At 53.4% G+C, this 18,736-nt stretch overlaps 1 protein-coding gene and 1 long non-coding RNA gene across 5 annotated transcripts in view; one reads left to right on the forward strand and one right to left on the reverse strand.

Moving 5' to 3' along the window:
* Positions 1–646: 646 nt before the first annotated feature.
* Six3 (SIX homeobox 3) lies at positions 647–5,075 on the reverse strand. Of its 2 annotated transcripts, XM_063262531.1 has the most exons (3): positions 3,791–5,075; positions 1,988–2,147; positions 647–1,599 (listed from the first exon to the last, which is right to left on the reverse strand). In XM_063262531.1, exons 1-3 carry the CDS (start codon positions 4,609–4,611, stop codon positions 1,510–1,512), a joined length of 1,071 nt encoding a protein of 356 aa, XP_063118601.1. In that variant the 5' UTR covers positions 4,612–5,075; the 3' UTR covers positions 647–1,509. The 2 variants fall into 2 exon arrangements, with proteins under 2 accessions (XP_063118601.1, NP_076480.1); NM_023990.2 differs by having other exon boundaries at positions 647–2,147; positions 3,791–4,966.
* Positions 5,076–7,234: 2,159 nt separating this feature from the next.
* LOC108351167 (uncharacterized) overlaps positions 7,235–18,736 on the forward strand; it is a 29,218-nt gene continuing 17,716 nt past the window's right edge. Inside the window, exons 1-3 of one of the 3 annotated variants that reach the window (XR_005505660.2) lie at positions 7,235–7,780; positions 9,397–9,436; positions 11,127–11,171. This is a non-coding gene — a long non-coding RNA (uncharacterized LOC108351167). The remainder of the gene's footprint in view (positions 7,781–9,396; positions 9,437–11,126; positions 11,172–18,736) is intronic. The other 2 variants (XR_005505661.2, XR_005505662.2) reach the window with 2 other exon arrangements.

An 18,736-nucleotide genomic window follows, 5' to 3' on the forward strand; every position in this document is an offset into this window, starting at 1 on the left:
GATTCTTTAGACAAGTGACTCAGTCGGACAAGGGTGGTAATGAAGGTGGGAGGGGAGAGGATCCGAATTTTAGGCCCTGAAGTCAGAAAACTGCGTCCTCCTACCCCAGCCAGGCCCTGTCTTCTCCGTCTGGGCCACTTGCACCTCCTCCAAAAGAAGGAGGGAGTTGTTTGTTTGTTTGTTTGTTTGTTTGTTTGTTTAATACAAGGAAGACAAACTTGCAGCTGTGCTCAGGCCGGTCACTTGGATTAGGGAGACTTAGTGTTTCTCCTTTTTAAAAAGCAGGACATCTAGAAGGCTCAAACCAAGGGCTCACAGGGGCCGCGAGACGCAGCAGTCCCAGGATAAAGAGCTGCAGGGAGGATACAGGCCTGGCATCTTGTCTTGGAAGAAACTAGTTGTAGCCCCCTTCTCTGGTGCCCTCTTCGCCTTTTCCCTCGGGATCCCGCTTGGGCTTTCTTTCTCCAAGCAAACGTTGTGTTCTCAGTTTTCCACTCAACTTCCAGAAAAATCTAGGACCCAGATTTGGCATCCTTCCCCCTCCCCGGCTCTGGCGGCTGCCGAGCTAGAGAGAGCAAGCGGGAGGCTGGGCTGCTGCACTCGGGAGCTGTAAACCAGGGCGGACACAAACAACAGTCTCTGGGAGTCATAAGAAAATGGAGAATACTGTATTTGCTTTAGAAAGTTTTTACATATAGATAAACACGCAGTTAAGATAACAGTAAAAGCGCCCTACGGGAGTGAAGGGGGCCTCCAAAGCGGCTAGGAAAACTTGAATAGCTTTTGCATAAGAATACTACGGTCTCACTCTCTGCTTTTGCTAGCGACAGGGTCCCTCTCTCGCTCTAACCCTGGCCACCTCGTCAAGCCTCGACTGCCAAGTCGACGCCGAGAATCCCCAAAGGAAAGAGGTGAGTGGGCAGGGAAGGAGGGAGGAGAGAGAGAGAGAAGGGAGAGGAGAAAAGCAGGTATCATATACAAGCAATTTCTACACATATATTACAAACTGGGAAAATGACCGATCATTAAGATATACATAATTCATATAAAATTTTGAAATAAAAATAAAAATCTGTTACAGTCATAACTATTCTTTTTCCACATTTATAACCAGTACCCACACAGGCAGTGACAGAGTGGAGAGAAAAAGGTGCTTACGAAGAAAATGATTGTCGGCTGAACAAAAACAGAGGATTGCATCTTGTTTGACCAATACTTGGACTTAAAAAACAGAGATAGATAGATAGATAGATAGATAGATAGATAGATAGATAGATAGATAGATGGATGGATAGGGCTAAAGGAGAAAAGAGCAACAGAAGGAAGAAACATTTGCTATTTCTCTCGAGGAGTTTTTTTTTTCCTTTCTTTCTTTCCTTTAAAAAAAAAAAACAAATTCAGAACGGAGATGTCAGATTTTTTTTCTTTTTGTCTGTTTGCTTTTGTCGTCTTGTCGCGGCGGCGATGGTGGCGTTTTTTTGTATAGTCGACTCTTTAAATCATTTTAAACTAGAGAGAATATTTTCCCAGATACAAATAAATCGTCATGCAGGTGGGGTGCCGGGTCCGTGGGAACCAAAAGGAGAAGCCGTGCTTGTCCTAGAAAGTATACAATTGTCACCTCTTTTATGCTTTCTGCCCGCAACATCAGCGTTTGTGACTGTCTGTTGGCGTCGCGGTCCTTTGGGGTGGCCGTGGTGGTGGTAGGTGGTGGGGGGTTGTTGATGATTTGAGGTTAATTTATTTTTCTTGTTTTTTTTAAATATATTTTTGGCTGGGGTGGGAGTGTGTATGGACTTGTGTGTGTGTGTGTGTGTGTGTGTGTGTGGCTGTGTATCCTGATTTCGGTTTGTTCTAGGGATGGAGTAGAAGAGGAGGAAGAGGAGCAGGGCTAGGAGGAGGAGGGGAAGGTGGAGGGGGAGGAGGGGAAGGAGGAGGAGGGCGGCCTTGGCTATCATACATCACATTCCGAGTCGCTGGAGGTTACCGAGAGGATAGAAGTGCCAGTGTCCGCGCGCTCCGTCAGGCTGGACACACTGGTGGTCGGACTGGCTGCCGTGGACGGTGACTCTGCTGAGCCGTGCGTGGGGCAGCCGGGCTCGGCCAGCGAGCGCATCCCGCTCGGCCCGATGGCCTGGTGCTGGAGCCTGCGGGGAACAAGAGAGCCATGCCCGCCCTCACTCGGTGGTCCGCCGCCGTGCTCCCCTCGCTGGCACCGCGGGGAACCTGGCCAGGCTGGGCCCACACTCCCCTACAACCGCGGCCTCCCGCGTAGCGTGCCCCTAGCCACCTCGATTGCACTTCGCGTTCTTCCAGGCACCCAGCTGTCCCCTGAGTCCCGCAGAGACTTCCCAACCCAATTCCGAGCTCCCGGTTCTCTAGCCCAGGGAAGCGTTCCAGATAGGGACGGCCTCAGAGGAAGAGTAGACTCCCAAGCCAGCCTCCTGCAGAGACCTGAGCAGGCAGCAAAGGACGCTGAGACCCGAGCCAGCAGACAGTGAGGAAGAGCTTCGCTTTTCCTTCGCAGCCTCCGAGGCTCATGTAACTGGACCCGCTGCCCAGAGAACCAGGGATTCCACAGAGCCTCCTGCCAGGGCCTTCCCAAACACACACCCAGAGCTGTAGGGGTTCTCCTTAGAGCACCCATTGCTTTCCTTTCTGAATCCCTATGTAGAAAGCGCAGGACACGGGGAAGGGAAAATAGAGTAGCTGGAAGTTAAAGATGGGAATGGGGGTGGGGGGAGGAAAAGAAAGAAGAGAGAAGAAAGAGAAGACACGAGAGAAGGACAGACGGTCTCTTTTCTGGGTGAAGAAGCAGTTGCCTGAACCTAGGAGCCTTTCACTGGCCGTGGGCTCTCCCCCTATCTGGCGAAAAGTGGCCGCCACAGGCAGAGATAAGATGAAAGTGAATTCAGGCCTGGGTCACCTAAACCCACACACACTCTAAGCCTCCAGCCACCAGCAGCTGTCAGCAGCCAGGGCCCCTGCTCCTTGCCCAGGCCTAGTGCCTTTCAAACTGAGCAAACCGAACTGTTGCCGGATTCCCCTACTTTTTCCTCCCTTCCCTTTGCACTAATTTTCTCTCTGCCCTCTCCTTTTTCTCTTTACGTTCTCTCGGTGGAGCTTTAAAGATCCACCAGAACCAAAACAATTTTGTGACTTTGTAACCAACTTGCCTGGGACAACTGCACCTGCGGCGGACCAAAGGAATAGATGCTCCATAACGGAGGATGTAGGGAGAACACACTAAACTCACCAGGCCTCTTCACTCCGGGCCTGCCTCTCCTGTTCAGGGTCAGGGAGGGAAGCTCGAGGGATAGTGGCCACTCGCCTTCTCTTCGTGGCAGGAACCTGGCCCACTTTCCCCTCTTTGATGCTTATGGACGCCTCTAAGCCACCCACCCCGTCCCTTTTGCGGTGCACGAAATAATCAGATAGCAAGTCCTGTTTTTCTTTCCTTCCAACCTTCTAACTGGGGACAGGCCTGAAGAGACCCGTGAGGGGCTAAGGCTCCCAGGGACAGGCACGGTGGGTTGAGGACACCAGAGGCATGCTCACACAGCGCTGGCCTGGATATAAAGCCCTTCCTGGGCAAAGCAATCTATAAACCCAGAGCTGGTTGATCCCTGTTCTAGAGCAATCCGAAACTTTCTCTAACTGTCCAGAGAGCACCGGCGTCTCCAGCGCTGGGTCAGCCGCCCCCTACCGTGTCCCGATCGCCTGCGTTCCAACCGGTTTCCCCTTCCCTAGTCCCGAAGGCTGTGGCCCAGCCGCGGACCCCGCCACTGACCTGTTCTTGGCCGCCGCTGCGCGGTCGCGCTGTCGCCGGTTCTTAAACCAGTTGCCTACTTGTGTGGGGGTGAGGCCGGTGGCCTGCGCCAGTTCTCGTTTCTTGCTGGGGTTGGGGTAGGGATCCTGCAGGTACCATTCCCGCAGCAGGCTCCGAGTCCGCTCCTTGAAGCAATGGGTCTTCTGCTCCCCATCCCAGATGGTGCGCGGCAGAGGGAACTTCTTGCGCACGCGGTACTTGTCCACCGGGCCGAGAGGGCGGCCGCGCAGCTTCTCGGCCTCCTGGTAGTGCGCCTCGAGCCACATGGCCTGCAGCTTGCCGTGAGACTCCTTGGTGAACTTGTGATTCTCCAGGATGTGGTACAGGTCTCGGAAGTTGCCGGTGTGGAAGGCGACGACGGCGCGCGCGCGCAGGATCGACTCGTGTTTGTTGATGGCCTCGCACGCCCCAGGGGCCACGGGCAGCGACCAGAGGAAGCGGCCCAGCCGCTCGATGTCGCCCGTCTCCTCCAGCGTCTCGCAGACGCTGGCCACCTGCTCCGGCGAGAAGTTGAGGGTGGGCAGCTGGAACATGGACAACTCTTCCGGGGGGGCCCTGGAGCCGCCGCCGCCGCCGCCGCCGCCGCCGCCTGCTCCGCCAGCACCGCCGCCTCCCGCACGGTTCCCGCCGCCGCCGCCGCCGCCTCCTCCCGCGCCGCCGCCGCCGCCCGCACCGCTCCCGCCGCCGCTACTCGCCAGAAGTAGGGAGCAGTGGTGAGAATCGGCGAAGTTTGGCAACAAGAAGTGGGAGGAATAGAGGTCTAGGGGGGAGCGGAATACCATGGACTGACCTGAGAGGAGAGGAGAAAATTCAGGGAGAGGAAGAGAGAGGGGAGGAAGAGGAGGAGAGGGGCGATGAGGACCAGGAGGAGGGAGAGAAGAGGGGGGAGGAGGAGATGGAAAGGAGGGGGGAGCAGAAGGAGAAGGAGGGGGAGGAGGAAGGACGTAAGGGACACCCACACCCCACACACATCCACATACACACACACCCGCGCAGCCACATAGAGAGGGAGGAAGGAGAGCGGCCCGGTGCGCGCGCGCAGAGAGAGAACCCGAGGCAGAGAGAGGGAGAGGGAGAGGGAGAGGGAGAGAGAGGAGAGCGAGAGCCAACCACCGCCGAGTCAAGATTCAGCGATTCCACAGCAATCGCCCTAATGACAACAGCCTCATAATATCTCCCCTAAATCCACAGTGAGTGCAGCATTGAAACATTTTGTTTCGCTTTTCTATTGGTCTGTGGCGTGTCGTTGTGGCGTTGCCACGGCAACCACTGCCAATCACTGTCAGCCCTGCCAATCAATACTGAGTACGTAAGGAAGGTTTTACCACTTAGCCGGAGGGGGGGGGGGTGGAGGGAGAAGAGGACGAAACAGAATTTTTTAAAAAAAATCTTTGCAACTCTTAATATCCCTCTCTCTCTCTCTCTCTCTCTCTCTCTCTCTCTCTCTCTCTCTCTCTCTCTCTCTCTCCCCTCTCCCTCTTCCTCCTCCTGCTCAAAGAAGTTTTGATCTAAAAATTTGAAAAGGAATAGGCATAGAGTAGTTGAATGCGATAAGCAATTAGTTAGCAGGAGTGTTTTGGGGGCAGGAAGAGGTTCCCAGCCTCGGGAGCACCAGGCAGCCTTAGAAGAGGCCAGGTGGCCCAGCAAGGTTTGCACATGGTGTCCCAGCCACCTCCTTCTGTCCATGTGACCACTGATAGTGGTCAGGAAGAAAGAGGAGAGGTGACAAGGCTCATTGCATAGTCACCGTGGCAAGCCGCTGGGGGAGCCTAGATTGGGGAGATGGGAGTAGATGGGAGCTGTTACCTAGGAGGGCCAAGACAACACAGACTATGAGGACTTTCCTGGCCAGTGCCCTTGGACTCCATTCCCAAGCCATCGCACAGTTCTGCTCCCAGCCAAGCATTGGTTGAATTCTCCATCACCGTGTATTTTAAAACAGTGGAAACACTACACTTTCTCTGTCTTCTAAAGCAACTCCACTCTTTGTTCCCCCACCCCACCCCCAGACTTCAACTGCCTCCCACAGTGGTAGACTAGCAACAGGAGGCCAGAAACCTAGGGACTCTGGACCATGGGCAGTCTGGAAGATGCCCACTTTTCCTACATCCATGAGGACACCCCTTGGCGTGCTCAACATTCCCCCAAAAGATACAGAAACTTCGGGGCTACCCTGAGTAAGACCCAAGGCCTGAAAGTTCAGTGTTTGCTCATAATGTAAACAACTATAATACACACTCCAAGCCGAAATTCTCCATTCAAACAGCAATACCATAACCCTGAAACAGACACCCCTCTTGTTCAAAGAACACAGAGGGTCTTTCCTGCCTGCAGCTACCACAGCCCTCAGGCCAGGCATGGGCATTTATTTATTCTTAGGTATGTTGCTTGTGAGAAGTTGTAATCTGCATCTTGAGGCCGGCCTCCCTTTGTGCGGCTTCTGTAACTATGGAAGTGTGATTTACGCAGATTTGTCCGGGTCAGAGACATCTTTCCCTACGCACTGTGTATATTTAGACAGGATTCGGTTTGGTGTTAAAAAGTGTATATGTTGAATGGATTCACACACAGTAGCCAACAATGCCCACATTGTCGGCCCATGTACAACGCGTATTGAAACGCAGCGCCCAGACTTCAACTAATCTGCCCTCAATAAAGCTGAAATAATTATCTTAAGCTGCCTTTCCAGAAGAAAAATCATTGAGGAATTCAAAACTTTTTTTTCTAAAAGATCTTTTCTACATTCCGATGCAGATCTGGGGGCGCGGCGCCGGGTACACACCACTCTGGAGATCTCAATGAGGGAGGAGTGGAAAAAAAAGAAGTTGTGGGAGAATTTAAACGTGAACCCAACTGGAGGCTGGAGCCAAAATGGTCGCAGGCCTTAAATCTCAAGCTCGGGTCTTTCTTAGGCCTTGATCCGGCAGTGCCAGGTTTTAAAGGGCCGAGGAGTGCAAACCCGATTTGAGGGTGACACCGAATGTTTGGGTTGGGCTAGGGAACTATACTGGCTTTTTACCAGGAGACAGGTGGGGGAACTTAAAGTCGCTGACCAGGGCAGAAGAATGTTTCCCCTAAAAGGTGGACCCGTCGAGCCCCACTTTGGCGGTCTCTCTCTCTCTCTCTCCAAACATCTTCATCTGGACCAGGAGTACTTTTCCGCTCAACTGCGAAGCACTGGGCGGTCGCTCATTGCGGGCCCAGAAAGAGCCCAAAGGTTGGGACACAAAAACAGACACTTCATCATTTCTTCCGGACCCCTTTCTCTTGTAGGGGGGAAGGATTATAGGCTGAAAGGTGGGAGGGAGAAGGGGCAGGAGGAGGAAGCGGGGGAGGGAGGAATGAAAAAGGGGAGGGGAGTGGGTATTGTGCCGTGTGTGGAGGGGGAGAATTCCTACGGGTGGGTTTCCGAATATTGTGTTCAACTTTTTGAAAGCAGCTCGTGACCCCGAAACTGCATCCCCCCCGGAGCCGGGGACCCAGGCGCCAGGCGGGCGGGTGAACCCGGCCAGTCCCTCCCAATCCCCGCAACCCCCCGCCTCCGTGTGTGGGGGGGGGACCCAGGCCTGGAGGAAGGCTGGGCAGGTGCCGAGGGCTGTGCCGAAAGCGCTGAAATCGAAAACCCTCGCCACTCAGGAAGAATTGAGGCACAAGGATTACAGATGCAGCTCGGGAACAGCCCTGTACTCCAGCCAGTGCCTGGTCGCCCGTGGGCCCACCGGGCTCCGCGGTTCGCTGGCGGCGCCGCCTTGTGAGCGCTAAAGCCGGGAGGAGGGCTCAGGCAAGGCGCGCAGCTCTGAGCGCGCCCCTACCCGCTTCGGCCCGCAGCAGCCGGGACTTGCCTCTCCGCAAGTAAGGCTCTGCGCCGCCCTCTGAGTCCACCTCCAGGCCACAACACTGCCAGCGCTTCTGCAGCTTAGACTGGAAACACTATGCTGCCTCCCGAAGCCGGTAAGTTGAGAGACCTAAGAGCTAAGCTGGGAGGCGGGGCGGGTGGTCCCTGATGCTTATTGTAGGACTGGATCCCACAGAGGCTCCGCAGGGTCTTGATCTAAAAGGTTTGCGTGTGTGCGTTTTTGGAGAGGGTGGCTGTGGACCTCTGAGTTTCCCCAAATTCCCATTGGCTGAGCATTGGGGAGAGGAGCTGGTGCAAAGGACCGGGCTGCTTTCCTCCCTGAACTAGAGTGGGTAACGCGAGGGCTCGGAATTGAGCCCGGGGCACTTCCAGAGTAGGTGGGACGCGGGAGATCGCCTGCACTCGGATAGTTTCAGAGCCACAAAACCCGAGGGGATTAGTTTGTAGGGCCTCTAGATCTCTCTTTCTCTCTGGCCTCTCAGACTCGAGGGCCGGGACTTGGTGGCATTGGTACCTACAGAGGTCATCTGCACAGACAAATTTGCCGCCACCCTTCAACCCTGGCCTACCGGGATCAGAGGACTGGAGTGCAGTTGCTACGGGGAGAAATGGATCATTTGAATTGGGGAGTGTTGTAGCCTGCTCTGCCGGGCATTTGCTTAGAAATATCAGCTCCAGCCCAGCAATGGGAAAGTCTCAATACAATCAGAGGAGTTTGCAGGAAGCACACTCCCTCCTTGTTTTGGATTACGGGGAAAGCTAAGGAGAGCAAGCCCCAAAAGGCGGGGGACAGCTACACCCAGGTCGCCTTGCTCAACCCGGAACAGCCGATCCAAATGGTCAGGAAGGTTGGTCCTGGGGACAACGCCTCTTCCGGGCTCTATCTAGGACGTCGGAAGACTGGGATTGCTGGGTAGCGGGTGGTCTGGGCCTCCCCGCAAGCTGCACATTCTACGGAGCTTGGCGCAGACCGCCAGGGAGGGCGCAGGGGAGCGCAGTTCTCTGGCGGGGAGGCCTCGAAACCCTTCAAGGACCCCGATTATTTTCCTTTGAACAACAACAACAACAACAACAACAACAACAACAACAACAACAACAACTGCTTCCTTCCCTTAGCTCCCCTCCCTTCCTTAGCCTCCGGGGACCAGGACTTCAAGCGATTGTCGTTCGGGACAGTAAACACAGCTCAGTTGCCTCAACTTTCCCGGTGCATAAAAGTTCCCGGCGAGAGGGGAAATTTGAATATTTGATCAGCCCCTTTGAGTGACCCTCATTAGCCTGGCGCCCTGCTAAGGCCCCACCATTGCAAGAAAGCTGCTGGGCCCGGCATTTGTACGCCTTGTTAGCGCTGCTTAATGAAGCCGCCCCGACGGCTCAAAGGCGGCCTCTGGGGCCGGCAGCGCGCACCTCTCGGCACCCCGCTCTGCCTAATGAGCCCCGCCGCCGCTAAAGGCCCTTCCACCCCCCACATCCTCAAACAAGAGGAGTTTGGCTCTGTCTAGGACCTGAACACCTCCCACCACCAGGCCCAGGAGGGTGGGCACAAACCCAGTCTAGCAGGCTACACAGTGATCTAGCCCCTAGAGAAAGGAGCCAGATACTTGAGGGATGCAAGCTAAAAACTAGTTGTGTGTATGGGGAAGTAGGGAGGTAGATTTTACAGGCCAGTAGGTCCAGCTCACCCGTGTGTACCATGGACTTTTCCCCACAGGGCCAGCTGTAAATCAGTGAAGCAGCCCAGCTCCTCAAAGGTGCGTCTGGACTACCGTTAGAGCGTCTGAAGGGCTGGTACACAGGGGAGGGTATTTCCCTTCCTCAAATTCCTTTGCTCTCATCTCCCCAGGAGGCCTCGCACTTCTTTCCGCCAACCTCCCGGACCACTGGAACTCTAGGCCTGTATTTGAGAAAGGGTGGGCAGGTTCAGCTCCCCAAACCACTCCTGCTCACACCCCCTAAGAGCCTGACTTTCAGGTTCACACTTGCCTTCACACAATCTAACCCCCTCCCCCTTCCATCTTGCCTTGGAGAGGTCTGCAGAAGTTACCCCAGGAAAGTCCAATCTCCTTGGGCGAGGCTGGGGCCCAAAACAAACCTGGAGGAGAGGCTAGGGAAAATGCTAGAAGAAAAGGAGTGGAGACAGCCACTCACTAGAACAAACATCTACTCCTCTCTTCTGGGGCCAAGGTACATAGTTAACTAGTTAATATAAGGAACCATTAGAAATTGCACTGCGCTCCTCAGAAAGCCTTGACATCTCCCATTGCCCTCTCGCCTCCATTGTCCTTTCTCCTGGACAATTGGAACTCAAGGTCCCTTCTTACTCCCTTCTTGTACACCCCTAGCACTTGCTGGTTTTGGGAGCAGGGAACTCTTGGTTCTCCGTTCAGGGCTTTCTGGAAACCTAACTCCACATGCTCACCACTCCACCCTCCTACGCTGGTCAGGGTAAGATTTCTAACTTCAAGACCCCATTCAATGCCAGTTTTCAACTACTGCTGAAGACCAACGTAGGTCCTGGGATAGAAGAGCTTCAGCGGCTAAGTCTATTTGACCGGCCCCTCCTCCCTTCCCTCCTTCCATTCTGCTCCACTCCCGTGCCCAGCCCCCTTTCCATTCCACGACCCCCTAAACCAAGTCCAGGTATAAACTCTAGGATCATCTCTGAGCTGGGCAACAGTAATGCCCAGGTCATGGTCCGTTCTAAAGGGCAAAGGCAGCGGCAGAAAAGTCAGGGGCGGGTGCCCTTGGAGAGAAAGGAGACCTGAAACGGAGGGTAGAATTCAGTTCGGGGCCCACAGGCTGCTCAGGGGAGGAGGCGAAAGGAGGGGGCTGGGAATCCACGGGCATTGGGTCGGGGCAGCAGGGACTTGAGGCGTCGGCGTGGGGGGCTAGATCCGGAGGAGAGGGGAGGGGTGGCGGGGGTCGGAGGAGCACGCAGGGCGGAGGGGTGTGGGGCTCTTTAAGAGCCACACGGCTAGCAGGAGAGGCGTGCGGCCCTGTGCTGGTAGCGCACTGACCCCGAAGGGGATTTAGCGGGAAGGGAGCGACCGGGTTCTGGGGGCTTTGTCCGGGGGCGCCCAGAAAGGCCGAGACACAAGAATAAGAAGCGACTGCAGCGTGAAAGGCTGCGAGGAGCGGCGGCGCTGCTGCTCTTGACTTCTGAGCAGGGCTTAGAAGGCCTGCCCCGGCTTAAGCTGAACTGAGGGTGCTGAGCCCTGAGTGCCGAGTTCACGAGCTCCGGAGTCCCTGGCCTTTAAGCTGAGGAGGCGTGGGATAGGGGCGGACCCTGGAGTAGTGGGTCTTCTGCAACAACCCCCTCTTGGATCTTACAGTCTTGCTACCCTAGCACAGAGTTGTTAGGCTAACCGGCCGCGTCTGGCATAGCCAAAGAAATTTATTTTCCCAGCTTGGCTTTTGTTTTTGTGTGTCCACCTCGAGCAGATCCGGAGCTGGCCGACCCCAGACTGATTCTCAACAGGTGGCTGGGTAAGTCTGTTTAAAGAATTCTGTGTAAATCATCAGCTCCTCCCCGACCCCTTCCATTTCCCCTCCCTCTTTCCCCCTAGGCGGGTCCGAGTTCGCTGGGCTCCTCCCGCCAGCGGTGGCTCGTGTTTGGGGGTGGGGTGGGGCGGGGTGGCAGGGTACTAGCGCCCTACTATGGGGGTTTTCTGGCCCTCGGTTCCAGGTTAGTAAACCCCTTGTGAAGCTCCACCCGGTACCCCGGAGTTCCAATCACCAGTGATTACTCTCAGCTCCTTGCACTGAGCCTCTGCGCCCCAAGAGGGGGAAGGAGGCAGAGCGCGCAGCAGAACCTCAAGATTTGAACCTGCCGGAAAAGGGTCGAGGGATCCCTGAACCAGCGATCTTGGTGTAGGGGTCACAGAGGAAAAAAAGCTCTCCATCCTCTTTGTGAGAGACACGAGAGCCTGCTTGGTGGGATGCGCGCCAGCGGCACAAAGCGGGGAAGAGGAGTGGTTCTGCAACCGAGGGTAGTGGTGGGGTGGGGGAGGAGGTAAAAGAGGCCAAAAGAGGGGGAGGAGAACCAAAGAAAGGCAAAGACAAGAGATCCAGGGCGTCCGAGAGAAAAGTCCAAAAATGTCCCTAATGTGCGCATAGAGCAGACGCGCGCTCGGGGGCGCACAATCTCTCTCCTCTCTCCTCTCTCTCTCTCTCTCTCTCTCTCTCTCTCTCTCTCTCTCTCTCTCTCTTTCTCGTTCTACATAGGTAGCCCCCCCCCAACACACACACACTCTGCGTTGGTCGTCCGGGGCCCAACGCGTACAGAGAAGCCACCTTACCCCACACCCCACACCTCACCCTGCCCGCCCAAAGACTGACCACCCGCGCCTGAGTCGGGGAGGGGGAAACCGGGATCACACACACACACACACACACACACACACACACACACACACACACACACACACACACACCAGGGTAGGAGGGCAGGGAGGATCTTACCTGCGGAAAGGTAAGAGAAGCCGGGAGCGTGTAGCAGCGGCGGATAAATATTCATTAGGAAGTGAAAGTCCTTTCAAAGGGCTCCGCGCGCGCGCTCTAGCTCCTATCTCTCTTTCTCTCCCTCCCTCTGTCCTCCAGGAAGGCTCTCCCCTCCTTTAGCTATCTCAACGCCGCTCCCCCCCCACCCCCTCCTGCGAAATACCGGGTGGATCCTAGGCTAGCTAACCTGTTGGGAAGCCTGAACTGCCGCAAGCCTCGACAGCTAGCAGTTTGCTTTCACTCCTGGAGCGCGCGTCCCCCCCACCCCCATCCTCTCCCCTCCTTCCTTTCGCCCAGCCCCTCACCCCTCCTAAATTACTACATTATTAGCTTGGGGGGGGGGCGAGTAACGGAGCAACCAGACGCACCTCTCCATAGAAGGGTGAATAGTTGGTGCCCTGCGATGCAACCCCAAGTCCATCTCCACCTCATTCTCAGCCATCTGCCCATCATCACCCAATCTTGCTTCTTTTTCTTCCCTCTTTCCACCTCCACCTCCATCCTGTGTCAACCTAACTCCCTCAGTAGCCCTCCCACCCCGCGCCGCCAATCCGGATCACAGATTGGGTTGGGAGTGAGATGGCAAGGCAGTTAGGTCCGAAGGTCCTGTGTGTGGAGGTTAGAACTCCTCCCTGTTGTGAGTATGGGATGGTTATCAAGATCTCCTTCTCCTTCCTGACCCCGCAAGGTTACCAAACAGCTTGGACCTTTGAATCAGATCTCTGGAGTGAGCACTAAGAACTTGAGCCATACAGATCTCAGGGCCTGGCCTTTTCACTCCGCCACGAAGGCTGCTTGAGGGAGGGGAAGAGGTGGCTTCACTCAGCGCCAAAGCACAGAAAAAGGCTGACAGTTAGACTAATATTCATCCTTTAAGAATATACTACCTGAAGTTAGTCGCAAGTCATCTTCAATCACGGAAAGGAAAAAAAAAACAAAAAAACAAAAAAACCAAACACCTCACATCTGGAAGATTCTCTGAAGCCACTTCCAACAGCACCAGAACGAGTGCACTCAGGCCCTGCTCTGTGCACGCCCCAGTGTCTGCTGTCTCGCGGGCAGGTGAAAATACTGGCTGCCAAGGCCAGAGGAGAGAAGACAGTGGAGGATTACTTACCGCTAGAGTTGTTTGGAAACTTGTGATAACTGTTTTCAATACTCTGCCTCTGCTATCCAGGTCCTAGGTCCCTCTAGGGACCCTGAAAAGTGGCTTTGCCCCAGGGTGCCTAGAGGGAGACAGTGATTCGAACTCTGGCTCTCTCCTACTGGGAGCTTAAAGTTGGGGTGAAGGCTTAAGGAGGAGACGAGGGGGCGGGCCCTGCTAGTTTGCAGTGGTAAGCGCATCTGTGCCTAGGTCGCCAAAAGGTTCCCTGAGGTTAACTATGGAGCCTCGGCTCTCTCCTGAGACCCAGGGCAACACAGATGATGGTGGTCGGTATGTCAGTCTAAATGTCACAAGACTTCACTGGTCTCTTATTTTGGCTGTTTGTAGCTACTCTCTGCCAGGGAGGTTCTAGAAGCTATTCACACCCGTCCTGAATCTATCCTGTGAGGTGGCAGAGGGTAGCTTGTTTTTGTAAAGGTTAGCATAATACTTAGTAGGAAGAATACACTAGAGGAAGGTGTGAAAAAAGCCTAGGACTCTCAAACTTACCAACCTTACAGCCCACCCAAAGCCCAGAACCTCCCCTTGCACACCTCCTCTCCCCAAGACAGATCCATCTGGTGTTCACGGAAGGTATTCACACTGCAAGTGTCTGGGAACACACTTAGGAAAATTATAGGAACTGGAGGAATAAAGTACTTTATTCCTCAGTACTGGAGGAATAAAGATATGTCCAAGGAATGGATCGAATGCATGGACACTCACCCTGTCGTCCAGGATGCAGACAAAAACTACTTTGTCCACATGGGTACTTTCTACAAGATATCCAGTGACCCTGGAGAAAGAAACTTCGTTGAATCTTCTGTATGGAATGTTTCAGGCCACGTTCTGAAGAAAGGGCCAAGGAATCCTCTATCCCAGAGGCTCCCTTTGGGTTCTCCTACCTGCTCTGTTGGAGACACCCAGAAGAGGGCAATACAGGAAGGTTCCTTTTTGCTTCAGTTATTTCTGTTGGTTGTCTTTTTCACCCTTTGCCTGGGAAATTGTGCTCTGGAATAGGGCTTGAGTAAACAGCACAGATGGCCTCCACTACATGACAAGAGATTCTCAATTTCCAGATAAGGGAAAGCCCTGTTTTGTCCCCTTTTCTCCTCTGTGGTCTGAAAAAACAAAAAACAAAAAACAACCCTATAGCCCAACCCCGTGTACATCAAACAAACCCACAAGGAATATGCTAGACCAAGATAGTTATATATTTTACTAATTTTCTTTTGTGAGATAGTGAGAAGTCTTCAACTTCCTCTATTCCAGGCAGGGATTGAGGCCCTAGCCTGAAAGAGACCTCACCAACCGGGTTTCCACAGTGATTCTGGGGCTCGGCTTAAGGTGTGTACTGACTTATTTTCTCTGTCTCCTCCTTTGGCGTTGAGACCTGGGGAACAGTCCCAAACAATGGCTGCCCTAGTTCCCTCTAGAAGAAGCAGGGGCTGCTCAGAGCACTGCTGCCCCTCCCAACCTCACCTCGTTTTCCAGTGAGCTCTCTTGAGCTCATTCTCCGAGCCTCTCCCTTTAAAAGTAGTAGGCGTGAGTCTTGGGACCATTTCTTTAAAAGAACGACTAGGAAAAGGGAGGGAGGGAGGGAGGGAGGGAGGGAGGAATGCTACTTCCTGGGCCAACAAGTCCAATAACCACTCTCCAAGGAGCAAAAGAGAGCATGTGTATTAAAGAAATGACCCTCGGAACACTGCTGCAGGGTACCTTGCAACAGATGTCACTGTCCACTGAAGAAGAGGCAGAGGGTGTGAATAGGGAGGAATTTTCCTCCCTTTTGTGAACAGCTCTTACTTTCCCAAGACACATTTAGTTCCTGGACATTTTAGTGAATTTGTTCTTGATTGTGTTTTGAACAATAAACTGTGAAAATCAACTTAGAGTCCATGCAGTCTTAATCTTCCTTGGGAGGGCAGTTTCTTTCAAAGCTATTTTTCTCCAGGTTGCTTTTCTCTCACCCCCGAATGGGGAGTCACCTGCTGATGCACGTCAGGAGAGCCTGAAGAAGTGAGGTGAACACAGACACAGCACCCTCAGAGCCAACTGTGACTTCGGTTGCTTCTAGCTAGGATTCGGAACAGGAAGGAACCGGTTGTCTTTGAACACCCTCTACTTCTGTAAGAAGTTTAGAGCCTTTCGCACAGCAAACCACAGCATCTTAGAACTGGAAACGTTTCCTCTGTCTTTCCAGTCTTAAGACAATTTTCAACCTCTAACTTGTCTTAAAAAATTGTTTGTGAGGATTTAGCTGGACCACTTGGAGCGTGCGCCTTTGACATTCACCTCTTAAGGAAAGATCGACTCACTGCTTTCTCGAAACCCCAACTCTACACACTTGAAAGTGTATTTTCTTTCTTACCCTTGTGCCTTCTGCCCAGCACACAGAACTGGGGGCAAAACTGTGACCTTTTGATAGCACCTATAATTCATCGATCGGCTTTTGTTCTTGTGCCTTGATATATCTATGCACACATATATGTGCATTGTATGTTATCCTTTCAGGGATTGTCCACTCTTTCTCAACAACTCTTGATGCTTACATGAGGCAAACCATTTCCATGGCCCAGGGCAAAGGGCGAATGGCCTTGCAGGTCTAGAGTTGTCATAGTGTGTGTGTGTGTGTGTGTGTGTGTGTGTGTGTGTGTGTGTGTGTATGTGTGTGTGTGACAGTCATTACTTTCAAGAATAAATTAAAATAACAGATACCCCTTTAATCCTTTCCTCAACAGCATCAACGCTCCAGAGATGGGTCCTCACCTCCCAAGGTGCCTTCACTCCCAGAGGGCCCGGGCTCTCTGCCACAGCCCAACACTGGGCTTGCGCTCAGAGAGAAGGTATTCCGACGGAAAAAAAATCCCATACATTTTTAACTACAGTGATTACTAAATTAATAGCAGGCACCAAGACAGATGTCAAAACGTCTTGAAAATGTTTATCTGTGAATAATTGAGAAGGTAGTGGGACGCATTATCTGATTGTGTAATGAAATATGTATGAGGAACAGCTGTTTGTAGCAGCCCCTTCCCGTTGCCGCCTTAGCCAGGGCCCATCTCTCCCAAGCTTTCTTTTACTTTCTTCCACCTGGGAGTTCATCCCCTCTTCCCTGACTGCACACACTGCTGTGGCTGTAGTGATTCCAGAGTCGCCTGGTTCTCTGATGAAGGTTAGCCACGCGGCTTTCTCTAAGCCTTGGTGGGTTGATGTTCAGTAGTGGGGTGAGGTTTCGTTGTCTGCTGTTCTGGCCCTCGCGCCTTCGGGCCAGGCTGCCCGCTGGGTCTCCATGGACGCGGGAGAGCAGACGTTGGAGCGGCGGCGGCGACAGCGGTGGCTCGGAGCCCTCGGAGCACCTGGTGTGCGCTGGGCGAGCTGCGCGGCCGAACCAGAGTAGAGGCCCGGGAGCCCGGCGACTCAGCGGGGTGGGTCTGGGGTCACTGCGGGGTGACCGGGCTGGGGATCGGCCTTTGTTTCCCACTCTGGCCACATTGCACACTTCCTTCCAGCCCCCAGCCAGCCTCCAAGTCCCTGCGCCGTGGTCCTGTTTGTTTTTCCAGCCCGAGCCCTCCACCCAGACTCACAAATAGCCCTCGAGGCTGCGTCAGCCGCCCCAGGCCGCGGCCCAGCTCGGGCACAGTCTAGCCTCCGCCTCGCCGCCAGTTCTGGTTCTGCAGGAAGCAGAGGGGACAGGAGGGCTCCGGGGTCTTCCTGGAGCCAGAGGGCACAAAGATCATCGGTCAGGGGAGGTGGCCGGGAATGGTTCAGGACCTCAGTGGGCTGTGAAGGCCCAAGGTCTGGGCTCAGACGGGCGCACGTGGCTTGAGTGGCGGCTCCTGTGTTTCGGACGCGGCCAAAGAGTGGGGACAACGGAAAGGATGGACAGAAGGACTCCGTCTGAGACACCTTCAAGCTTGGACCTTGAATGCCATGTCAGTCATACATACAAACCCAGTGACCCCCACCCCCGTAGGTATGCTGTCCTCCCTCTCTGCTTGCAGGGCTCTTTGCAAGGCAATGGGACCGTGTCCCTGGCGCCGCGCTGTCTGTCACCCCCAGTCGGACCGCAGGCCAGCCTGCGGTGTCCACTTGTATAGTTCCCTGGCCCTTGGCCTTTCCGATCCTCGGGAGCCCAGTGTCTCTTTCCCGACGCCCCAGTAGGCTCACCTCCAAGCCTCTGGTCCTTCCAGAACCACCGGCCCTGACCGCTTGCAGAACGAGGGTCCAGCTTTGTGCTCCGCGACACCACAACGCCCCGCGTCTTCGCGGGTTCCCTCTGCAGCAGAGATGCGCTTGGCCATTATTTCTCAAGCATCGCCCATTTTACCTAATCCCTTATGTTTTTATTTGAATCCTACACATTACAGTTAATCTGTAATGATACCGCTTCGGATGAACCTGTTGCACACGAGGCACTGCAATTTGTAACCTTGGAAACTGTTTTAAATAAAGATTATAACAGTGGTGTCAATTGTGTTTATTCCCTGCGCAGGGGGGCGCGTAGAGGATTCGGCAGCTCCTCGGCCACCAGGACCGAGTTTCCTAAGAGGGGAACGTGCGGGCAGAGTGGAGAGGTCCGCAGGGCAAAAGGGATGCCTGAGGACATTCTAGCGGCTCCAGTCCCACGCCTTGGTATCTTTGGAATTCTGGGGAGAGTGGAATGGCTTACAAACTGCACAAAACTCTGTGAACTTGAGCCGCTGTGTATCCCGATTTTGCATTCAGCCGGGCCCTGCACAGCCGGAATGCTGCAGCGGCCATGGGCAGAGAAAGGGTGTATTGCAACTCGTGGTTTCTTCTGTTAAACAAACCCGTAGCCGCAGCGACAACAACAAAAACTGCAAGTACGGGGAAGCAAAACTAAACATAATTCCTTTTATTTATCTATTGCATTTATAGCATTAAAATATTTTTGGTTACGTTGTATAGAATAGCATCCACTCTGATTATCACCTGCCACATCGGCCGTATTCAGCAGAGCAAAATTAACAATTAAGGGGAAAAAAGCACATCTTATATATTGTATCTGTCAAGATATGTTACAATTTCCATTAACAAAAAAACCCTTTTCTTGTTGAAGAAGCTCTGAAGTATATCTTTCATGAGCTCTTTATTAATAATCACGGTTGTCAAAAAGAATTAGATATGCACAGATTGTAGCAGCAAAAGAAATATTAGATGCACAGAATAAAATGTACAGTGGGATTGAGGCATAACTATTTTTCTTTTTAAAATAATTTTTTTTACTGAGATGAAAAAAAAACCTGAGCTATTAAGCTTACTTAAAAGATGGCTTTGTTGGTTTAATTATACTGTAGTTATTTTATAAATATGTTTCAAAGGGAGCTTGCCATATTGCATGTCAATGAGGGCTGTGAAGAAAAGCTCACAAAAGCTAATGCAT

The sequence above is a fragment of the Rattus norvegicus genome, chromosome 6, assembly GCF_036323735.1.
Source record: "Rattus norvegicus strain BN/NHsdMcwi chromosome 6, GRCr8, whole genome shotgun sequence".
In the NCBI taxonomy this organism is placed as follows: domain Eukaryota; kingdom Metazoa; phylum Chordata; class Mammalia; order Rodentia; family Muridae; genus Rattus; species Rattus norvegicus.